This window comes from Capra hircus, chromosome 17 (genome assembly GCF_001704415.2).
Source record: "Capra hircus breed San Clemente chromosome 17, ASM170441v1, whole genome shotgun sequence".
NCBI classification, from domain to species: Eukaryota; Metazoa; Chordata; class Mammalia; order Artiodactyla; family Bovidae; genus Capra; species Capra hircus.
This window is the reverse complement of record NC_030824.1, coordinates 1,118,549-1,135,858: the sequence shown is the minus strand read 5'-3', so window position 1 is coordinate 1,135,858 and position 17,310 is coordinate 1,118,549. Positions and strand designations below refer to the sequence as shown.

The 17,310-nt window shown below is 43.0% G+C and overlaps 1 protein-coding gene across 9 annotated transcripts in view; it reads right to left on the bottom strand.

Moving 5' to 3' along the window:
• The window catches only part of EIF4ENIF1 (eukaryotic translation initiation factor 4E nuclear import factor 1), a 39,665-nt gene that overhangs the window by 3,417 nt on the left and 18,938 nt on the right, over positions 1-17,310 (bottom strand). For 5 of the 9 annotated variants that reach the window (XM_018060931.1, XM_018060928.1, XM_018060930.1 and 2 more), the window contains 9 exons: positions 15,138-15,313; positions 10,493-10,628; positions 10,099-10,278; positions 9,231-9,463; positions 6,107-6,178; positions 5,473-5,656; positions 4,464-4,543; positions 4,001-4,143; positions 731-815 (listed from right to left, as the gene is read on the bottom strand). In XM_018060931.1, coding sequence (XP_017916420.1) covers positions 731-815; positions 4,001-4,143; positions 4,464-4,543; positions 5,473-5,656; positions 6,107-6,178; positions 9,231-9,463; positions 10,099-10,278; positions 10,493-10,628; positions 15,138-15,313 — 1,289 coding nt within the window. The remainder of the gene's footprint in view (positions 1-730; positions 816-4,000; positions 4,144-4,463; positions 4,544-5,472; positions 5,657-6,106; positions 6,179-9,230; positions 9,464-10,098; positions 10,279-10,492; positions 10,629-15,137; positions 15,314-17,310) is intronic. The other 4 variants (XM_018060932.1, XM_018060933.1, XM_018060935.1 and 1 more) reach the window with 3 other exon arrangements.

Genomic DNA, 17,310 nt, shown 5'->3' with positions numbered 1-17,310 from the left:
CTGCCAGTTTTTACACTGATGTTTTTACTGTGCATGCACATTTCTCATTAAACAACCCTGTATCCTTGATGACAGGAGACAGGGCATGAATTACGCACAGAAAAGCTCCTAGATCCTGCCTTCAAGGTGCTTGGTGCAAAGACCACTTGGGGTCCTGAAGTACAGAATAATAGTCTTTTCCCCTCATCAGCCCTGAATAGGTGATAAAGGTCTGTGAGGTGAGTGAAACCTAAAAAAATAAATAATGCTGGTTCATGAGTCAGTTGTAAAGCTTGACTTGTCACTGCAAATCAGCAAACCACTCTGTCCTAGACTCCACTCTGAGAATTGAACCTAAATTTGTGGACTCGCACCATGTTTCACTGGACTCCCCCTGCTCTAGTGCCCATCACCCATCTTCCTCACCTCCCACCCTTCACGCTCATCCCTCTTCTGCTCCCCACTCCAGTGATCATTCATCGGAACACACCACACCACCCTGTATGCCCTGGCCCTGACTCTTCTGTCTGCTGGAACACATTTTCCCCAACATGGGGCTTCACTAGAACTTAGAATCCTGAGAGACTACATCCTGAAAGGGGAGGCCTTAATCAACAGGCAGGTGTAAACATCTACTAAATCACTGACTCCTGTGGAAGGCGCTCAAGGACAATTTGGGGTACCTAGTGACACAGGAGCAACCAAGCAGGGAGAAGCCTAGGAGTCAATCATAAGGGCAGAGGTCACTGACCATGCTTGTGATGGAGGCGGCTGGGGCAGGGGAAGAGGAATTCCCTCGGTGCGCGGGTGCTGGTGACTTGGTCACTCGCTGTTGCCTGTAAACAAAAACCAGTTATCCGTGTGAGTCCCTAGCTGCTCAAACTTCAAGTTTAAACTGCATAAAACTCAAGGCCAGCCCAGGAAACATCCCATTTCCTTTCTTCAATTTCCCAAGCATTTAATAACGTGCAAAACTATATGCCAAGTTCTGAGGAGAGACAAAAGCTTAATGACACACAGTCCTGGGTCTTGTAAGAGCTGCCATCTAATGCGGGAGATACTAATCTAGGGCAAACATGGCACATGAAGGGTACCAGCAGAGTGCGATGGGAAAACGAGGGGTAGAGGGACAGGTAAGGGGTGTGGGAAGGTCTTGGGAGTGCAGGGTTATCCGGGGCAGGTGTGTAGCTTGTTGCTGACTATGCCAGTGAGGCAGGCTGGAGAGGGCCTGCATTCTGGAGGGTAGGGAGCAACCCCGAGTACCACAGTCCCTGGCGCAGAACTGAGGCTCCGAGAGACACCAGTTCAAGTCAGACAGGCCACCAAGACTGAGCTACTTTAAGGACCCAGTCACCCGGAGCATTCCCGGCCACTCTGGGTCTGCACACAGGGCTGGCCCTCGGCCTCCCAAATAAAGTTTAAAAGAGCAGACTTCCTTCTTTCCCCAGACTTTCTACTTATTCTCTCTTGGAAGGAAACAGCAAAGAGTTGATGACCACATAGGCTGAGAGAAGAATGAATTACATGAGCTCACTGGCTAATCAAAGCTTCACTGCATTTCAGTGATGTCAGACCGTGTCCTGCAAAGGCCAAAGCCTCAGGACAGTCGATGATTCTGAAGTTCACTGACTCATAAGCAAAAGGGAACCCTTAACTCCTGGCTGCCTTCCAGTCTGTGTCAGGTAAGCCCCAGGGCTGCCACACTGAGACCAAGTAAGACAGCGAGGGGAGAGAGTATTCTGAGTGACTAAGAGGTAAAAAAAGCAAGACAAGGAGAAACTGTGTCTGTTGGGGGCCATGACTGTACACAGAGTGTACAGGCAGGGAGGGCCTACCATCTGATCCAAAAATTGACACTGTCTTGGATCTACCTGCTAGTTTCAAGTAAGTCACATTTGAAAAACCTAAATTTCTGTATCCGTCAAATGCAGTTCTTTACCCCATCTACCTCACAGAGTTGTTGCCAAGAGCAAATTAAGTTGTGGATATCTAAAGTGCTTCTTGACTATGCCAAAGCCTTTGACTGTGTGGATCACAATAAACTGTGGAAAATTCTGAAAGAGATGGGAATACCAGACCACCTAACCTGCCTCTTGAGAAATCTGTATGCAGGTCAGGAAGCAACAGTTAGAACTGGACATGAAACAACAGACTGGTTCCAAATAGGAAAAGGAGTACGTCAAGGCTGTATATCATCACCCTGCTTATTTAACTTATATGCAGAGTACATCATGAGAAATGCTGGGCTGGAAGAAACACAAGTGGAATCAAGATTGCTGGGAGAAATATCAATAACCTCAGATATGCAGATGACACCACCCTTATGGCAGAAAGTGAAGAGGAACTAAAAAGCCTCTTGATGAAAGTAAAAGAGGGCAAAAAAGTTGGCTTAAAGCTCAACATTCAGAAAACGAAGATCACGGCATCCGGCCCCATCACTTCATGGGAAATAGACAGGGAAACAGTGGAAACAGTGTCAGATTTTATTTTTTTGGGCTCCAAAATCACTGCAGATGGTGACTGCAGCCATGAAATTAGAAGACGCTTACTCCTTGGAAGAAAAGTTATGACCAACCTAGATAGTATATTCAAAAGTAGAGACATTACTTTGCCAACAAAGGTCCATCTAGTCAAGGCTATGGTTTTTCCAGTGGTCATGTATGGATGTGAGAGTTGGACTGTGAAGAAGGCTGAGCACCGAAGAATTGATGCTTTTGAACTGTGGTGTTGGAGAAGACTCTTGAGAGTCCCTTGGACTGCAAGGAGATCCAACCAGTCCATTTTGAAGGAGATCAGCCCTGGGTGTTCTTTGGAAGGACTGATGCTAAAGCTGAAAGTCCAGTACTTTGGCCACCTCATGAGAAGAGTTGACTCATTGGAAAAGACTCTGATGCTGGGAGGGATTGGGGGCAGGAGGAGAAGGGGAAGACAGAGGATGAGATGGCTGGATGGCATCACGGACTTGATGAACGTGAGTCTGAGTGAACTCTGGGAGATGGTGATGGACAGGGAGGCCTGGTGTGCTGCGATTCCTGGGGTTGCAAAGAGTCGGACACGTCTGAGCGACTGAACTGAACTGAAAGTGCTTTGAAGGTCAACAAATTGCTATGCTGTAGACAGAAGTCCAGTGAAGGGGCTCAGCAGAGCAGCCTTGAGCTCTCTGTACAGACTGGAGGGCTCTTACAGGGCGGGCACATTTATGCAAGAGGACAGAGAGCTTACTAGTTCCAGTGCTTTCTGAAAGTGTCAACATATGACCAGATGAAGTAAGACACTGAGGCAGCATTTTTAATAATCACATCAAAACAAATAAGTTTCAAGTACCAAATACTATATGGGGTGGGAGTACTGTGTTTAAGGATGCCCACTTTGGTGATAAAACTAAAAATATGAAGGTGGTGACTTCTTTTAGAGACTGGACAATGGACACTTCTGGCGAGAGGGGTATTGGGACAAGGCACAGGGAGGGCTTCTGGGGAGCTGACAAGGGAGTCTGCCTTACAATAAGCTATACATTTGTTTCATGAAGTTTTCTGCCTGTTTTATTTTACAATAAAAAAAAAAGGACAATACTGCTACTCTTTCTTCCCCAACTTATGGTTCATTTCATTTCACTGCCTGTTGAAACTGGTGGAGAGGATGGGAGGAGAGTGAAGTCAGGGACTATTTGATCAACAAACCAAGTGACTTAAGGGACAGTTTGATACTCAACAAGGAGCCTGAGGGTGGGGAAGCGAGGTGGAGTTTTAGTTTCCATCATTTCATAAGTATAACTTCAAATAAGTAGCTATGCCAGCTACATCTGTAAAAATGAATCCTTTAAATGAAGAGTATAAATAAAATTATATAGGATGCAAAGCCTATGCCCCTGCAACAGAATTCAACTATATAATTTCCTCTACTGAACACTCGGTAGGTAAGACTTGTCACCATTATGTTGTACAGTGTATCAGTGTGTACAACAGAAATGATACTCTGGATAACTAATTTGCAAATCTCAAGGGTAAGATTAGAAATTTACCTGTTTCTGAATCCATCTCTGGTTCTGTCCACATGCGGTTTGCCAAAACCAGGCTGGTAGAAGTTCGCTGCCTGCGACGCGAGGTCATGTGGCACGGCCAGCCCCTCCAAAGCTGCCTGTTGCAATTCTAGCTGGCTCATCTGCTGGACAGATGTGGCAGAGGGGAGTCAGCAGCACGACAGCCAGTACACCTTCTACAAAGGTCTCTCTTTGATCTTTCAGAAGAGGTATGTTTTAAGCAGCAGCTAAGAGAAACTAAGATGCTGCAAACCTGCCTAAACTGGATGTTGGTGATTTATGACTTTATATAATAATATAACTTCACCAGTTTTCTAGCTTTCACTGAGCCTGAGTTACAGTTCAAAACCACTTCCAAGCATTACAGCCATTTAATTCTGTATTTCCATAAGGGTGGAAAGCAAACAAGTTTGAGAAACAAGCTTGAGAAAAAGTTCAGCCAGACCTGGGCTGTGACTGGGCTCATGGGCTTGCGCATGCCTTGGAATGGATCTCCGAGAAGCTGCTGTGGTCCTGACGTGAAACCTGTTGGGAAGGTTACAGAGTCAGTGCGTGTCAAGATAGCACCTGTCCCTCAGAGGCATTATCTCCACTGCGTGATGCTCCTCGCTGAGCACCATCTCTTTCGTGAAGGACTGATTTCCTGGGCTGATGATGTCACTCTTCTTCCGTGCCCCTACAGTGGGGACCTCACGGACCTCTCTCCGAGCACTTAAAGATTCAAGCTGCTGGTGTATCCATCCCCCACTAAGCTGTCTCTTCAGAGCCGAGACCTCTATCTGGGAGGGAAGAGCTTTTCTAGCCAGTGATCTGGCTCTCTGTAACCACACCAGCTAGTACCAAAGCAGACACCAGTGTTCTGAGATTCACACTATTTCCATTAGATCTCCCTAACTGTGGAAAGATTACAAACACTCTCTCTGACAATATAACCAGCAGGGGTCAGAACAGCCAGCAGCCGAGAGTGGTCGAGGGTACAGGAACACAGATTCTGCACACTTTTGCTAACACAGCTTTCTGGAAGTGCTTCTCCCATTCATGTTCTGAATCAGCCGTAACACCTCACAGTTGGTTGTGTATAGCTTCATCAGGTTGGCAGAGAGCCACTAGTCTGACTTCTCCATGAAGGAAAAACCTAAGGAGCCAAATTAATTTTTTTTCTGTTGAATTTCCCAAATAAGGAAGATGACTAAAGAGCTGGATCCAATTTAGTTCTCCAGAGAAAAAATACAAAACTGTAACATAAACCTGTTTATCCAGAAGGGTAGCTGGATAATTACCTTCCACTTGTGCCCTTAGCACTCCCTGAAAAAAGCCTAACAAATCAGCACGTTTCTTTTTAAACTCTTCAAGGGTACCAACGAAAGAGACTTTGCCAGTTTTAGGAGATGGGTATACCTGAGGGGAAGGAGAAGGGAAATAACAGATGGACACCTATGCACAAGAGCATTTACCAATCGGTGATGGTATTCTGGGACGAAGGTAGTCTGCGGAGGCCGCTCTCGTCTGAAACACCTGTGACAACGGGGGAGAGGGTGCTCTCTGGCCCAGTAATGATGTCGTAGGCTCCAAGCTCCCCATAAGGCCACTCAGGAGATTGGAAGAAGCAGGTCTCTGAACAGGTGGGCCCAGAAGTTCCTAAAGGCAGAAAAGTCAAATCCTGTGAGCAAACCTAGTTCTTCTTCCTACTCAGAGGCTGTGGATTATGAATTTGGAAGCCAATGATGAATCTCCCTCCTGCTTCACTGAAGGACTTGGCACATGTACATGCAACGAATTTCTCTGAACGTTCAGCTACCAACATTTCCTTCAAGTTAGTGCTACAAATATAGGTTAGATACTTTAAATTTCCATAGAAATTGCAAACCTGCAAACGGGAAACCAAGGCTTTACTCGATCATCTTTTTTAGCCACCAACCCACCCCACATTTATAGCTACAGAGAGCTATGTCAGGCAGCAAAACTGTATCCTTCGTTGCTAGGCAACACGGATCAGTCTCTACGGCCCAAAGCTGGCCCACTACACAAAACCAGTTTGGAGGACTACTGTTCAGGACTCCAAGGCCTCAGTATAAGATTGTGAAGTACCTGCAAGATGTTCTTAGGGACAGGCTGGCCTGGAATCTCAGCAGGGGACATCAAATGGCTTTCAAGGGTTCGCTAAAAAAGTCAAAGGAAAACTGGTTTTAACCTTCTCACATACTTAGCTTATAGATTAATTGGGGACCACAAGAAAACACTGAAAACTCCCCAGGGAGTTGGCACTTAACAGTAGAATGATGTCCAAATCACAGAAAACTTAGATCAACTTGTCCCACTTGTCGCACAGGTCTCAATGATCTCGGAACAGGAAGAATTTTCACATGTACATGCAAAGGCCACTCAGAGACCCTCAGACAAGGTTTTTTCCTCTCTGGTAACCCTAAGTCCATTTCACTATTTCTAACATTGCGTCCAAAAGAAGGGAAAAAGAAAATGGCGAAACGGGGGGAACACTTGTTTAGTAAAAGGCCACAAGTAGGAAATTTTGATAATTTAGATTTTAATGTTCACAGCAACCTTTGCTAGCTATTATCTTTAACAAGATTTACAGATCATAGATGGTACCAAAAAAATTCGAGTTCGGCCAAAATCGTTATATTTCAGAGTTTCATATTTCATTTAAACTTTATTATTTTTAAGCAGCTATTCCAAAGTGGGTCTCCTATTCAGGATGAAATTAAAATCTTCCACTTTCGATTCTTTTAATGCAGTAGCAGTTATACTTTGCATCCAACTTATATTACCTCTGGTGCTTCAGGACACCCTTGTGTCCATTTAGCTCTGGCTGAAGTGCCTTCTCTGTCAAGTTTCCCTTCCACCAGCGGGAACTGCGAAGGTCCACAGCAGTGTCCTCAGGCATGACAAATAGCCCCCAAATATGCAAGTGTTTCATTGTTGATTTTGGAATTGGAATGGACTGTAAATGATTTTAATAAGATCTCCTCAAGAGTCATTTAATTCCAACTAACAAAAACAAAGACACAACTTTATACTAGGTGGCTTGCTATATTTGGAAGATAGAGTCTACAACTTAATTTGAATTAGAGCTTAGACTGAACCAATATGTCTTCTTTTGGGGATAAACAACATGACTGAACCAGAATGACTGGAGGCAGATCAGAAAGAGTATACGTAACGCACACAGCTGTAGTCACTGAGAGCCTGGAAGCAGCCCGTGACAAACACCGACATGCAAATTAAGCAGTATTTTGGGATAACGCCTGGTGCACTTCATAGATTATTTCGTTGTTTTTTTTTTCCCCAGATTGAGTTTGTATTCCCCTTTGCCTAGCACCTTAAATTATATCATCCACTCCTTTATGCACCTGTTTGAGGCTCATTCCCTCAGCTGAAGCCAGATATATTTCAGAGCACTGAACCCCCAACATCAAGCAAGTTATCCTCACAGCTCAGGGGCAACTGTGTTAATATCAAACCCTAGAATCACATCTAAAACAAAAATTTCAAAAGCATCATCAGGTGAACAGTCGAACCCACCCCCGCTCCCATTTCTTTACTAACACTAAAAGAAGCTCTTTATGAGATTCGACCCACCCTGCTGTAGTCAGCACCTAATCCCCAAGACACAAAGGCAATAAGCAGTGGAGGAGGACTGTTTACAGCCAAGTGATCGGGTCCTCATTCGAAGGCATTTACACCTAGTAGTTCCTTGCATGGAAATTATTTAAAGCAGCTTACAAGGAACATTCCCCTGTAACTGGCATGGTGTGGTCAGAAACACAAGAATAACTCTACCTATCTGAGATGTCTCCTTCTGGAGGTAGAGAGGCAGGTAGGTAGGCCAGGAACAATGGTATCTCTGTTAGGATTGATCACTAACAGCTAGTCAGATTCAAAATAGCAAAAATCAGCTGTTCTCCCTTGGTACAAGGCACAATGAAACACATGCTTCCCCCATGGTTAACCAGTAGTTCCCAGACAAGACGGTGTCAAGAAAAACAGGCAAAACTCAATTTGGTAAATTTGAGATAACTTAGCAACCAGAGTAAGTCTGTGTTTTTTTTTAAAATTAATATTATTCGATTTACTGTTTCCCTTTCACTCTGTAATCATCAAGGGTTAGCAATAGTAACACACACCGTGCCTGAGAGGCACCCTCTAAATGTGTTATGGGGAAGACCAGTATGGGCTACATACCTGCACTCACTGACATACAATCACCTGTAACCCAACTCAATGCCTAAAGGTGTTTTATAAGTTTGGAGTCACAGCTTTTTCTATTAGTAAATAAACAGAATGCAATTGTCTTGAAAAATCCATCTCAGATACTTTACAAATGCCATGAATATCTGTCAAATACCTAATCAAGAAGGCAAATAATCCCAGGTATCTGGGAGTAATTAGTAGTAGTGAAAAGACTTTACTATAAAAATATGGTAAAATTATTTTAACTTAAGTAGCTGAATAAGGGCTTCCCTGGGGGCTCAATGGTGAAGAATCCTCCATTGCAGGAGACGCAGGTTCCATCCCTCGGTAGGGACGATCCCCTGGAGAAGGAACGGCAACCTACTCCAGTATTCTTTTTTTTTTTTGGTGGAGGTGCCGGGGAATGAACCCGGGGCCTCGTGCAAGCCAATACTCCAGTATTCTTGCTGGGAGATTCCATGGACAAAGGAGCCTGGCGGACTACAGTTCATGGGGTTGCAAGAGTCAGACACAACTTAGCGACTAAACAACAACAAACAGCTGAATAAACAGAAAACTTTCTCTAGAGTTCATCCCAAAAGGTATTTTTACACCATTTTTTTTTAAGCACTGAGTTAAGATAAGCAAGTTATATCTGAATCTATCAGACTCTATACTGTCACGCACAATACATATAGATAAACCTGCTTTTTCAATACAGATAAACCTGCTATTTCAATACAGATAAACCTGCTATTTCAATACAGATAAACCTGCTTTTTCAATACAGATAAACCTGCTATTTCAATACAGATAAACCTGCTTTTTCAATACAGATAAACCTGCTATTTCAAGTAGCAAACAGTATAGTGGTAATTAGAGAACACACAAAAGCATCGAGGATCAAATGACTACTAAAGAATTTCCAACTTACTCAGGATACCTTTTTAAAAATCCATTTATTGGATGGGAAGTGGAATAGAAAGAAAAGGAGAAAAGGCTGGGGTCTGTGCCAAATACTTACACTGACTTTAGGCTGAGAAGGCAAAGTCCCACTTGCCTTCATGGTGCTCACTAGCTTGTTAAACGCAGTCATATCTCCATCTTTTTTGAGCTGTCGATTGCTGGCCACAGTACTCAGGGTCTCCTCCAAATGTTCTGCCATAAAGGGAGTCGAATTCTTCACTTGCTGGTCAACCTTCAAGCCCTTGAGCCCTGCTTCCACCTCCTCCACGGAAAGCACAACCCCTGAATGTGCTGAAAGGTTGAGAAAGTCTAGGTTAAGCCAAGCAAAGGAGTATGTGGCAGGAACTCTCTTTGTACTCTGTGGTGGATAAGGCAAAAATGATTTATTTCACAGTTGAACTGAAGTTGTTAGAAAAGACTGATAACGAAACAGACAAACTGAAGGCACTGAGACCCTGCAGGGGGATGTCTACTACGAACGGTCTTCTGGAGACTCGTTAGGAGGGATAGGAACCCCAGACAGCCCAACAAGAACCAGAGTGCTGCCTGCACAATGGTTATTCTACCATCAAGGCTGCACGTTCAGGGCTTATCACCTAAGCAAGAACATGGCAAACCAGGGCAGAGGTATGAGCAGCTGCCAAGTTATGCTCAGGAGGACTAAATACTCACTGGAGGGTTCTACTCAGGCTCCAGGTGAGCAGGACTTAGAAGAAAAGTTCTTGCCACAGAGTTCAGTAACCTGCTGATCTGGTAGATTCTCAAAAGAGGTGGTACTGTTTGATAAGTGTTTTTGAAGAACACTAAACAAAACACACCATCTATTTGACTTTTGATGAAATAGCAGTCTGTTAGAACTGATTCTGCCTTAATTTTGAGCATCCAAATGTTTCAAATACCTAAAACAAACTCTGACAGACACTTACAGCTCTCTTTAAGCTTTTCTTTATTTGCAGAAAGGCTGGAAAGGAGAGGCTTTAAATCCACTTTGGCTTTCTGTAGCATTTCTAGAATATCCACTTTAGTTTCAGCATGGTCTTCTAGTGGTATAGGAGCAAAATAATTCCCCGAGTTCTGTCCAGGAGAGAGGACGGCTTGTTCCAGACCTAATATGGCAAGTTAATATATGTATAATTAATTGGTCCTCAATAAAGCACAGAAACACATCTTCAACAATATTAAAAGGACACAAATTGAAGGATATTTTTCAGTATCCAGAAACCCATGAATGCTAATGGACCCCTGACTAATGAAGATGAAGTGAACCATATCAAGGAAAGCTCAAGTCTATGTCCAGGGCAGAATCTGAAGCAACTGTACCTGCAAGTCTCTCCAGTTCTTCATGAGGTGTTGACCCAAGGCTGCTGGATCGGCTTCCTGATCGGCTCGGGTTAGAGAACCACCTACTGAACCGACTGGCGGAGACTGACCCTTCTCCCAAAACATCTTCTATCATCTAAAGGGAGAAATGAAAGAAGCTAAGGTAACAGTTTCCAGGTGAAAAGGACAAGAAGGTTCAAATTTTAAGGAAGGGTCACTTACTTTGAAACTTCCTTTGATGCTGCTGACCTGAAGGCAAACACCCTCAGAACTTAGGATTTTGAACATCTTTAACTTCTCTTCCCCTCCTGGATCGTTTCTGAGTAACCCAGACTTGGGCATAACCATGTATTCTCTAAGCATATAAAGCAAAACCTCTTTGCCACAGAAAGTGTTCTGATTTTCTATCATTTGCCTCATTAGAAAATCCATGAATGTTCTAAGGAGGCACAGTTTCAAAATCAAAATCAGCACCAAAGTAAAGCATTCCGCTGCCAAGCTGATGAGTGGCCTTCAACTAAGCATCAGGTGTGGAGAGCTGATGGAAGAAAACCCTTGCTTCAAACTTTAACACCCTCAAGGTTGTAATAAACACCGTGAAATCCAATGCTGCTAATTTCAGAACCCAAGAGCTAAAACGCAGAGCTCATATTTCCAAGTCAATTTTAAGAAGTCTCAAAATGTGAAAGACAGACTTTTAAATGATCTCTAAAATCTGTTTGAACTTCATGGAAAGTTTCAAACTTCATGTTTGATTTCTTTTAAATCTGACCTCCATAGTTTTTGGTTTAATAAGAGCAATTAAATAATGCATTATGATCAGAAATAATTTTTCAACAGTGTTTCATAACAGTAATTTCTATTACCAGTCCTTCTTGAAAACTAGATTTAAGCATTTTTTGGAAAGAAATTTTCAGTTATACCCTAGTATAAATCTAAGTAAATACCCAAATTGATCTTTATGCAGTGCTCTGATCAATATTTAGAAAAGACAAGACAAAGTAAACATCGATCAGAAAATGAGGCCCACCCTTGACAATAAGGCATAGACAGCAAGCAGGTTTCTCCCCAAGACATGTACATATATGACGGAGTTAGGGACTTTGTTTTGTCTGAGATCTAGAACTCATACTTCTGTCTTTGCAGGTATTGGTCAGCAGGTTCAATCACATTCCACTTGTAAACTCTCACGCCTTGAATAATGCCGACTTTCAAGTGCACTAATCTGCAATCGTTAAATTTTAAGGTAAGCATTTTAAAGTGATGTTTCACTGTGAAAAGTTGGGAACTGTACCCAAAACACAACCGCCTTGGTGAAAAATGGTTATTTTTAAAAGTAAAAGCTACAGCTATTTAAAATACTCTAATTTTGGAAAGAGTTTGAAATTTTACAAATAGCAAAAATAGCTTTGCACGGTACTTTATTTCCTCTGGTCACACTGTATAGGAGAAAAGCCAGAAGATACACAGGAGGAACATGAAAAAGAAAGTGAATCTAAAGTATCTGGACATTTTCTAAGGATCTGACAGTAAGTGTTGAGAAACTTATCTCCATACTTTGATCAGTGACCAACTTTGTTAGAGAAGCTTAGTTTTATTACAGCTAAAACATACACAAAGTCACTTTTACTCATGTTTACTGGAAATGCCAATTTCAAGAACTAGAGCATTTTGAAGCCAAAAAGAATCATAAGAGACAATCTGGTCAGTCATTTTTACCACAGAGCCAGCTGGGATGCTCCAGTGCTCAGCTGAACGCTGCTACACCCCACAGCCTCCTCTAATTGAGTCTTTGAGGAGGCTGTGAACTGCAGTCTGGTATGTTTCAACTGCTCCTTCCAGACATTTTTAATAGCATTTTTAAGGTAACCCATACAGCTGCTAGTTTGGTCTGTCAGAGGTTGTTTAGACTGTTCATATCCTAGGCTTCATATTATGCCGATGCAGATACTGTGAAATATTTTTGCTCTTTGACAATTACTAGCTTTTACTGATAAATGCTTTTCTTACTTTCTACTTTCATTGAAACGTCTATATTTTTGTATTTGCTTCATTCTAGTTTGATTTTTCTTTGGATTTCTGATGAATGCACTAAGGCTACCTGTTTTCTTTTTAGCATACTTTTGATTATACCACCAAGGTTTGTCTTTGTTCCATTCCTGTTCATCCCTAAGTGATTTAGGATTTCTGTTTTGATTTCCTTTTCCTTCATTTGACATAGTTTTATGTACCTGTTATGTGTCAGGCTCTGTGGTAAGAGGTGCATATCTAAAATCAAATTATTTTTAATTATTTGACTGAAATTATTTGCATGTGTGATCCAACTTTTCATTTCGTACAGATTTTTGTGGCTGTCACTTCTAATGTATTGTAATGTTAGTAAATATAACTTACAAATATAGGTGCAATTCTGTTTATGCCAATTACTACCCAACATTTATGGGGACTACTAAGTGTCAGGTACTATCTCTAACATTTTATATCATTTGTCTGTTGATATTCAAACATTATATTGCCCTTATTTTCCCCAACTGATTGGTCATTTTCTGAGAATTATGAGTCTAGTTGTTTATACAGGACAAACAGAGCATCTCTTTGTACTGATCCCAGCTTTGCTTTTAAGCGAACCTATTGTAGAATAGATACCTTAGTGAGTAAGTACCTCCATGAAAACCCTGGAGAGAATTCCTAGCCTAGGTTCCCATGCAGAATTAACCAAGTTTTGGTTGAGGGTGAGGGCTAAAGGATGAGGTGGTGCTCAGTTCCCATCCCTCCCGTTTATATTTTATAGGCAGTACAGCTGTGGGGAATTTGGAGTAAAGAACTCTTAACTCAAAGCACAAAAACTAGAATTCAGTTTCCACTACTCACTAGCTACGTGACTTCAGGCAAGTTATTTAAATCTCTCTGTGCCCGCTTCCTCATCTATGAAATGGGAACAGCTGTAATCTAACTTACAGGGTTTTTCTGGGGATTAAATGACCTGTCGAATGTAGAGCCTAAAACAGCATGGCGTGCATGTCACCTATCGTTACACGTCAGCTCTGAATTCTCTCTGTCAAGGCACACAGGTAAGTTTCACGGGTGCTTGCAGTGGGAGCCAAGTACAGGCCTCTGAGTTCTGACCTTTAGCTGTGAAAACTTTTTACAATAAGATTTCCATTGTCTTCTAAGAGAATGCAAAAAAAAAAAGTCACTAAACACAGTTGGTGTAAAAATAAAAAATTACTGTCCCCTAAGAATCTGAAAAGACCACTTGGTTTTACATCAGGTAAATTAAACTCACATCTGGATGCAACCCTCCTGCTCACAGTGAGCCAAAGGACTACTAGCCAGCTCATTGTAAGCGAGATAAGAGCCTAGGAGACTAACAGTTAAAACTCTGCTAGCACTTAAGAAGCAAAGCCAGGCAGCTGCCAGTTGGTTTGCAGCCACCCTCCACTTGCTCCTGACCAGCGCCGTGGACAAGTGTGGCCTCGGGCCAGGCTGGTCCACAGTAAGGCAAGTTCAGAGAGCTGTAGTAAATGCTTAGAAACTTTTGTAGCAATCCAGGATTGCTGTGATATTTTTACTTTATACTAAAGTATTGGTCCTCAATGGACTGGAAATAAAATCTGGTCCTCACCATAGAGAATTTAAGCTCTACTACCCTGGCACTCACCTGTGGGCCTATACCTGTGAGTGCTATCCATGTCTGCTCACCTGTTCTGGATGGCCATCTTTCAGGCTTTGGGCAGCAGGCAGATGACAAAGGAGACAGGACAATGCTGCCGCTTGGTCATGCCCAGTGTTGTCCACTCATGTAATAATCGACCAGGAAGCAGTTATAGTTGAGGAGTCGAGTAAGTTGAAGTGTGTGAACCAATAATTCTAAAGGACTGGCCAAACTTACTAGCTGTATTTCATGTCCTATAAATGATGTCTTAAGATGTACAGATGCTCTTGGTCAAATGGCCTTAAAAATTCTATCTCATCAGTGCTGTGCACTGTTTCAGCAGCTACAGAGTTTTGAGGGCATAGGTCACAGTTTTGTATTTTGTCTGAAAATTTGATGAGGCATTGCTAATCCCTAAGTGGTCAAAGGGGACGGGGCAAGGGCAGGGACAAAGTGCAGATTTGGGATATCTTATTGTTTCTGCTTTAAAAGTCAAGGAAGATCAGACCTCAACAGTTTAACAGCAACAGTGATGGTGTCCCACATTCCTTTCCACAGAAGGTTTTCAGAACCATCACATCATAGAGGTACCACCTCACCAGCTATACCTGAGGAATGCAGATCAGTGTGGCACTGACCACCAGTTATAAAAATCCACCTCCACAGTAAGTTTTTACAATAAACACTTAACTATTTAAAAATAAAAGCAATGTTCTTAAACATCTTAAGAATTCTTAGTCCAATGCTAACAGCCTGGAGAAAGAGTTAACTGGTACAGAATCCTCACTCAATCATTTCTACTTAGCCTCTCAAAACAAAGCCAACAAAAATTCAAATAATATTTAAGAATAAAAGTAAAAAAAAAAAAACAAACCTCCCAATCATCTAGCAAAACAAAACTTTTAAATAGAATCTTAAAGACTCAGGTCAAATTTAACCCCAATTGACTGATCCAATTGTGATTAATTACAAGCATGCTGCTACACTCACCGAAGCCAAGCATGGCACCTTATCAAGGTTAAAGAACTCATTAAAGTCAAATTCTCCTGGGGACTGCTCGGGCAGGACGGCCTCCCTTGGCACTTCCTGGTCAGCAGCAGGCTCCTGCTCGAGGACGACCTCCACCTCATCCTCTTCAGCCACTCCTCCATTGCACTCGACTACGCCTGAAAGCAGAACCGGACAGAGACAGTCTGGTCAAGCACATTGCTCCAGAGGCATCTGGTGGCCTCAGCACTATCACGAATGCAAGAGAGCTGCGGGTGACTTTAAAAGCAGACTTCCTGTACCGGTGCAGCACTTGCCACATAAGCCTCCTACGGGAGCCAGGGGAGGAGAAAGCCTGAGTACCAGGCCACAACACCAACTTGACTCAGCAAGGGCTGTGGTCCCTCCTCTGCCCCGTCTTCAAATTTCCATAATGCAGTGGGTCTTCCTTTTTTTTTTAAAGGACAATCTTTGAGCATATCTTATAAGAATGGAACCAAACTACCTTGGCTCTGCTTTTACCCATGCACCTGCATTAACACTTTAAGTCCGAGTAGTTACATGAAACCTAGTCCAAGGGCAATTTTCACTTGCCTACTGACTGTAGTTCATCCTTCAAGGCAAAGTTCAAATGTCACCTTCACTGGGAAGTATGCCCTGCCTACCCAGTTTTACCCTACCACAAAATTAATCACCGCCTTCTCTATAATGTTTGTGTTATCTCTCAGAGTACACATCACACTATATTAACAGTCTGATGAGACTCATCAGCTTTGCCTTACTGCGCAGCGCCTGGTCCGGTTGTGAGGATGGGAAGATAAGGGAAGCTAACATCTTAGTTTTAGCCAGAGGATGGGCATAAAGCAAAATCTTTCAGATAAAAACAAACCCTCTTTTTTTTTCTTTTAAAATAAATGCACTGAGAGATACAGGAAACTCAACTTTTTAATCTGAAGAACAGAGCTCCCAAAGCCCTTCCCTACAAAAGCACCTGTGGAAGAGCTGCTTATGATTTCAAGATCACAGCAGATACAAAGTCCTCCTAGGGGGAGGAAAAAAAAAAGACTGCCAAAAAAAGAGTGCCCATCCCCTCTCGAAAGGCCCCAACAGGCCTGCAGTCTTGTTATCACTCAGCCAGGATATTCTAGACCAAAAGAGGCTACGTGGTATCATCTGCTTTGGTTCCAGCAACACTTCAGAAAGCTAGACAGCGAGGCAGGGGGCTATAGCAACCGAAAGGTGAGGTCACCTGCTCACCCAGCTCTTGATGCTGTCAGGTGGTGGAAGCGGCAGCGCTCCTCCACGCCGTGCTCTGCGCTGTGCCCGGACGGCAGCACTGGGCCTCTGCAGAGGTGCCCCCACTCAGGGCCCGGGCCTTCTGAGGGCCCAAGGCCCCAGCGAGACGGCAGTTATGTGCCTCGGACAAGGCAGTGGGTCAGCACACACTTACTGCCAGACAGCAGAGGCTGACTGACATTTAACTAAAACTGCTACTTTGGTGGAGGTAGTTTCCTCATTTTATAGACAAAGAAACCAACCCTAGAAAAGGCAAACAACAGCCTAATCAGTGCCAAGTCTGTGTCCTTTCCACTAGAGCAGTGCTTCTAACTCATCGAACCCACCGGAACCTGTCTGCCTACTTCACGGTGAGAGCCAGCAGAGTCTGAAATTAGTTCAAGTACTCACAAAAAAGCTTTAATGACTCTCCTGTTCTCCTGTGTGGAGATGAGAACATCTCTTAACAGATGAATGGCTTTTGCAAGCGGCAAAAGTGCCCTGTGTGTAATTTTATGCCAGCTTGAGAGTGAACTGGGTCTAACAACTGAGAGTGGGTAGGAATATGCTCTAGCAAACACAACTGGCCATTTCTTATGATAGTCTCCAAAGCCAGGGACCCAGGAAAGACAATTAAAGGTTAGGTTTTCTCATATTTCAGAAGGAACATATACTTTTCTTTTTTTGGCCTTGCAGTGCAGCATGAGGGATTATCTTAGTTCCCTGACCAGGGATCGAACCCACGCCCCCTGCAGCGGAAGCGTGGAGGAGTCTTAACCACGGGGCAGCCAGGGAAATACAGAATGAATACAGATTTTTCATGAGAGAACACAAATTAAAACTTTCTATCAACGGAGGGCTTTAACCATGTCCTCCTTCCAGATAATTTTTTTCTGTTTAT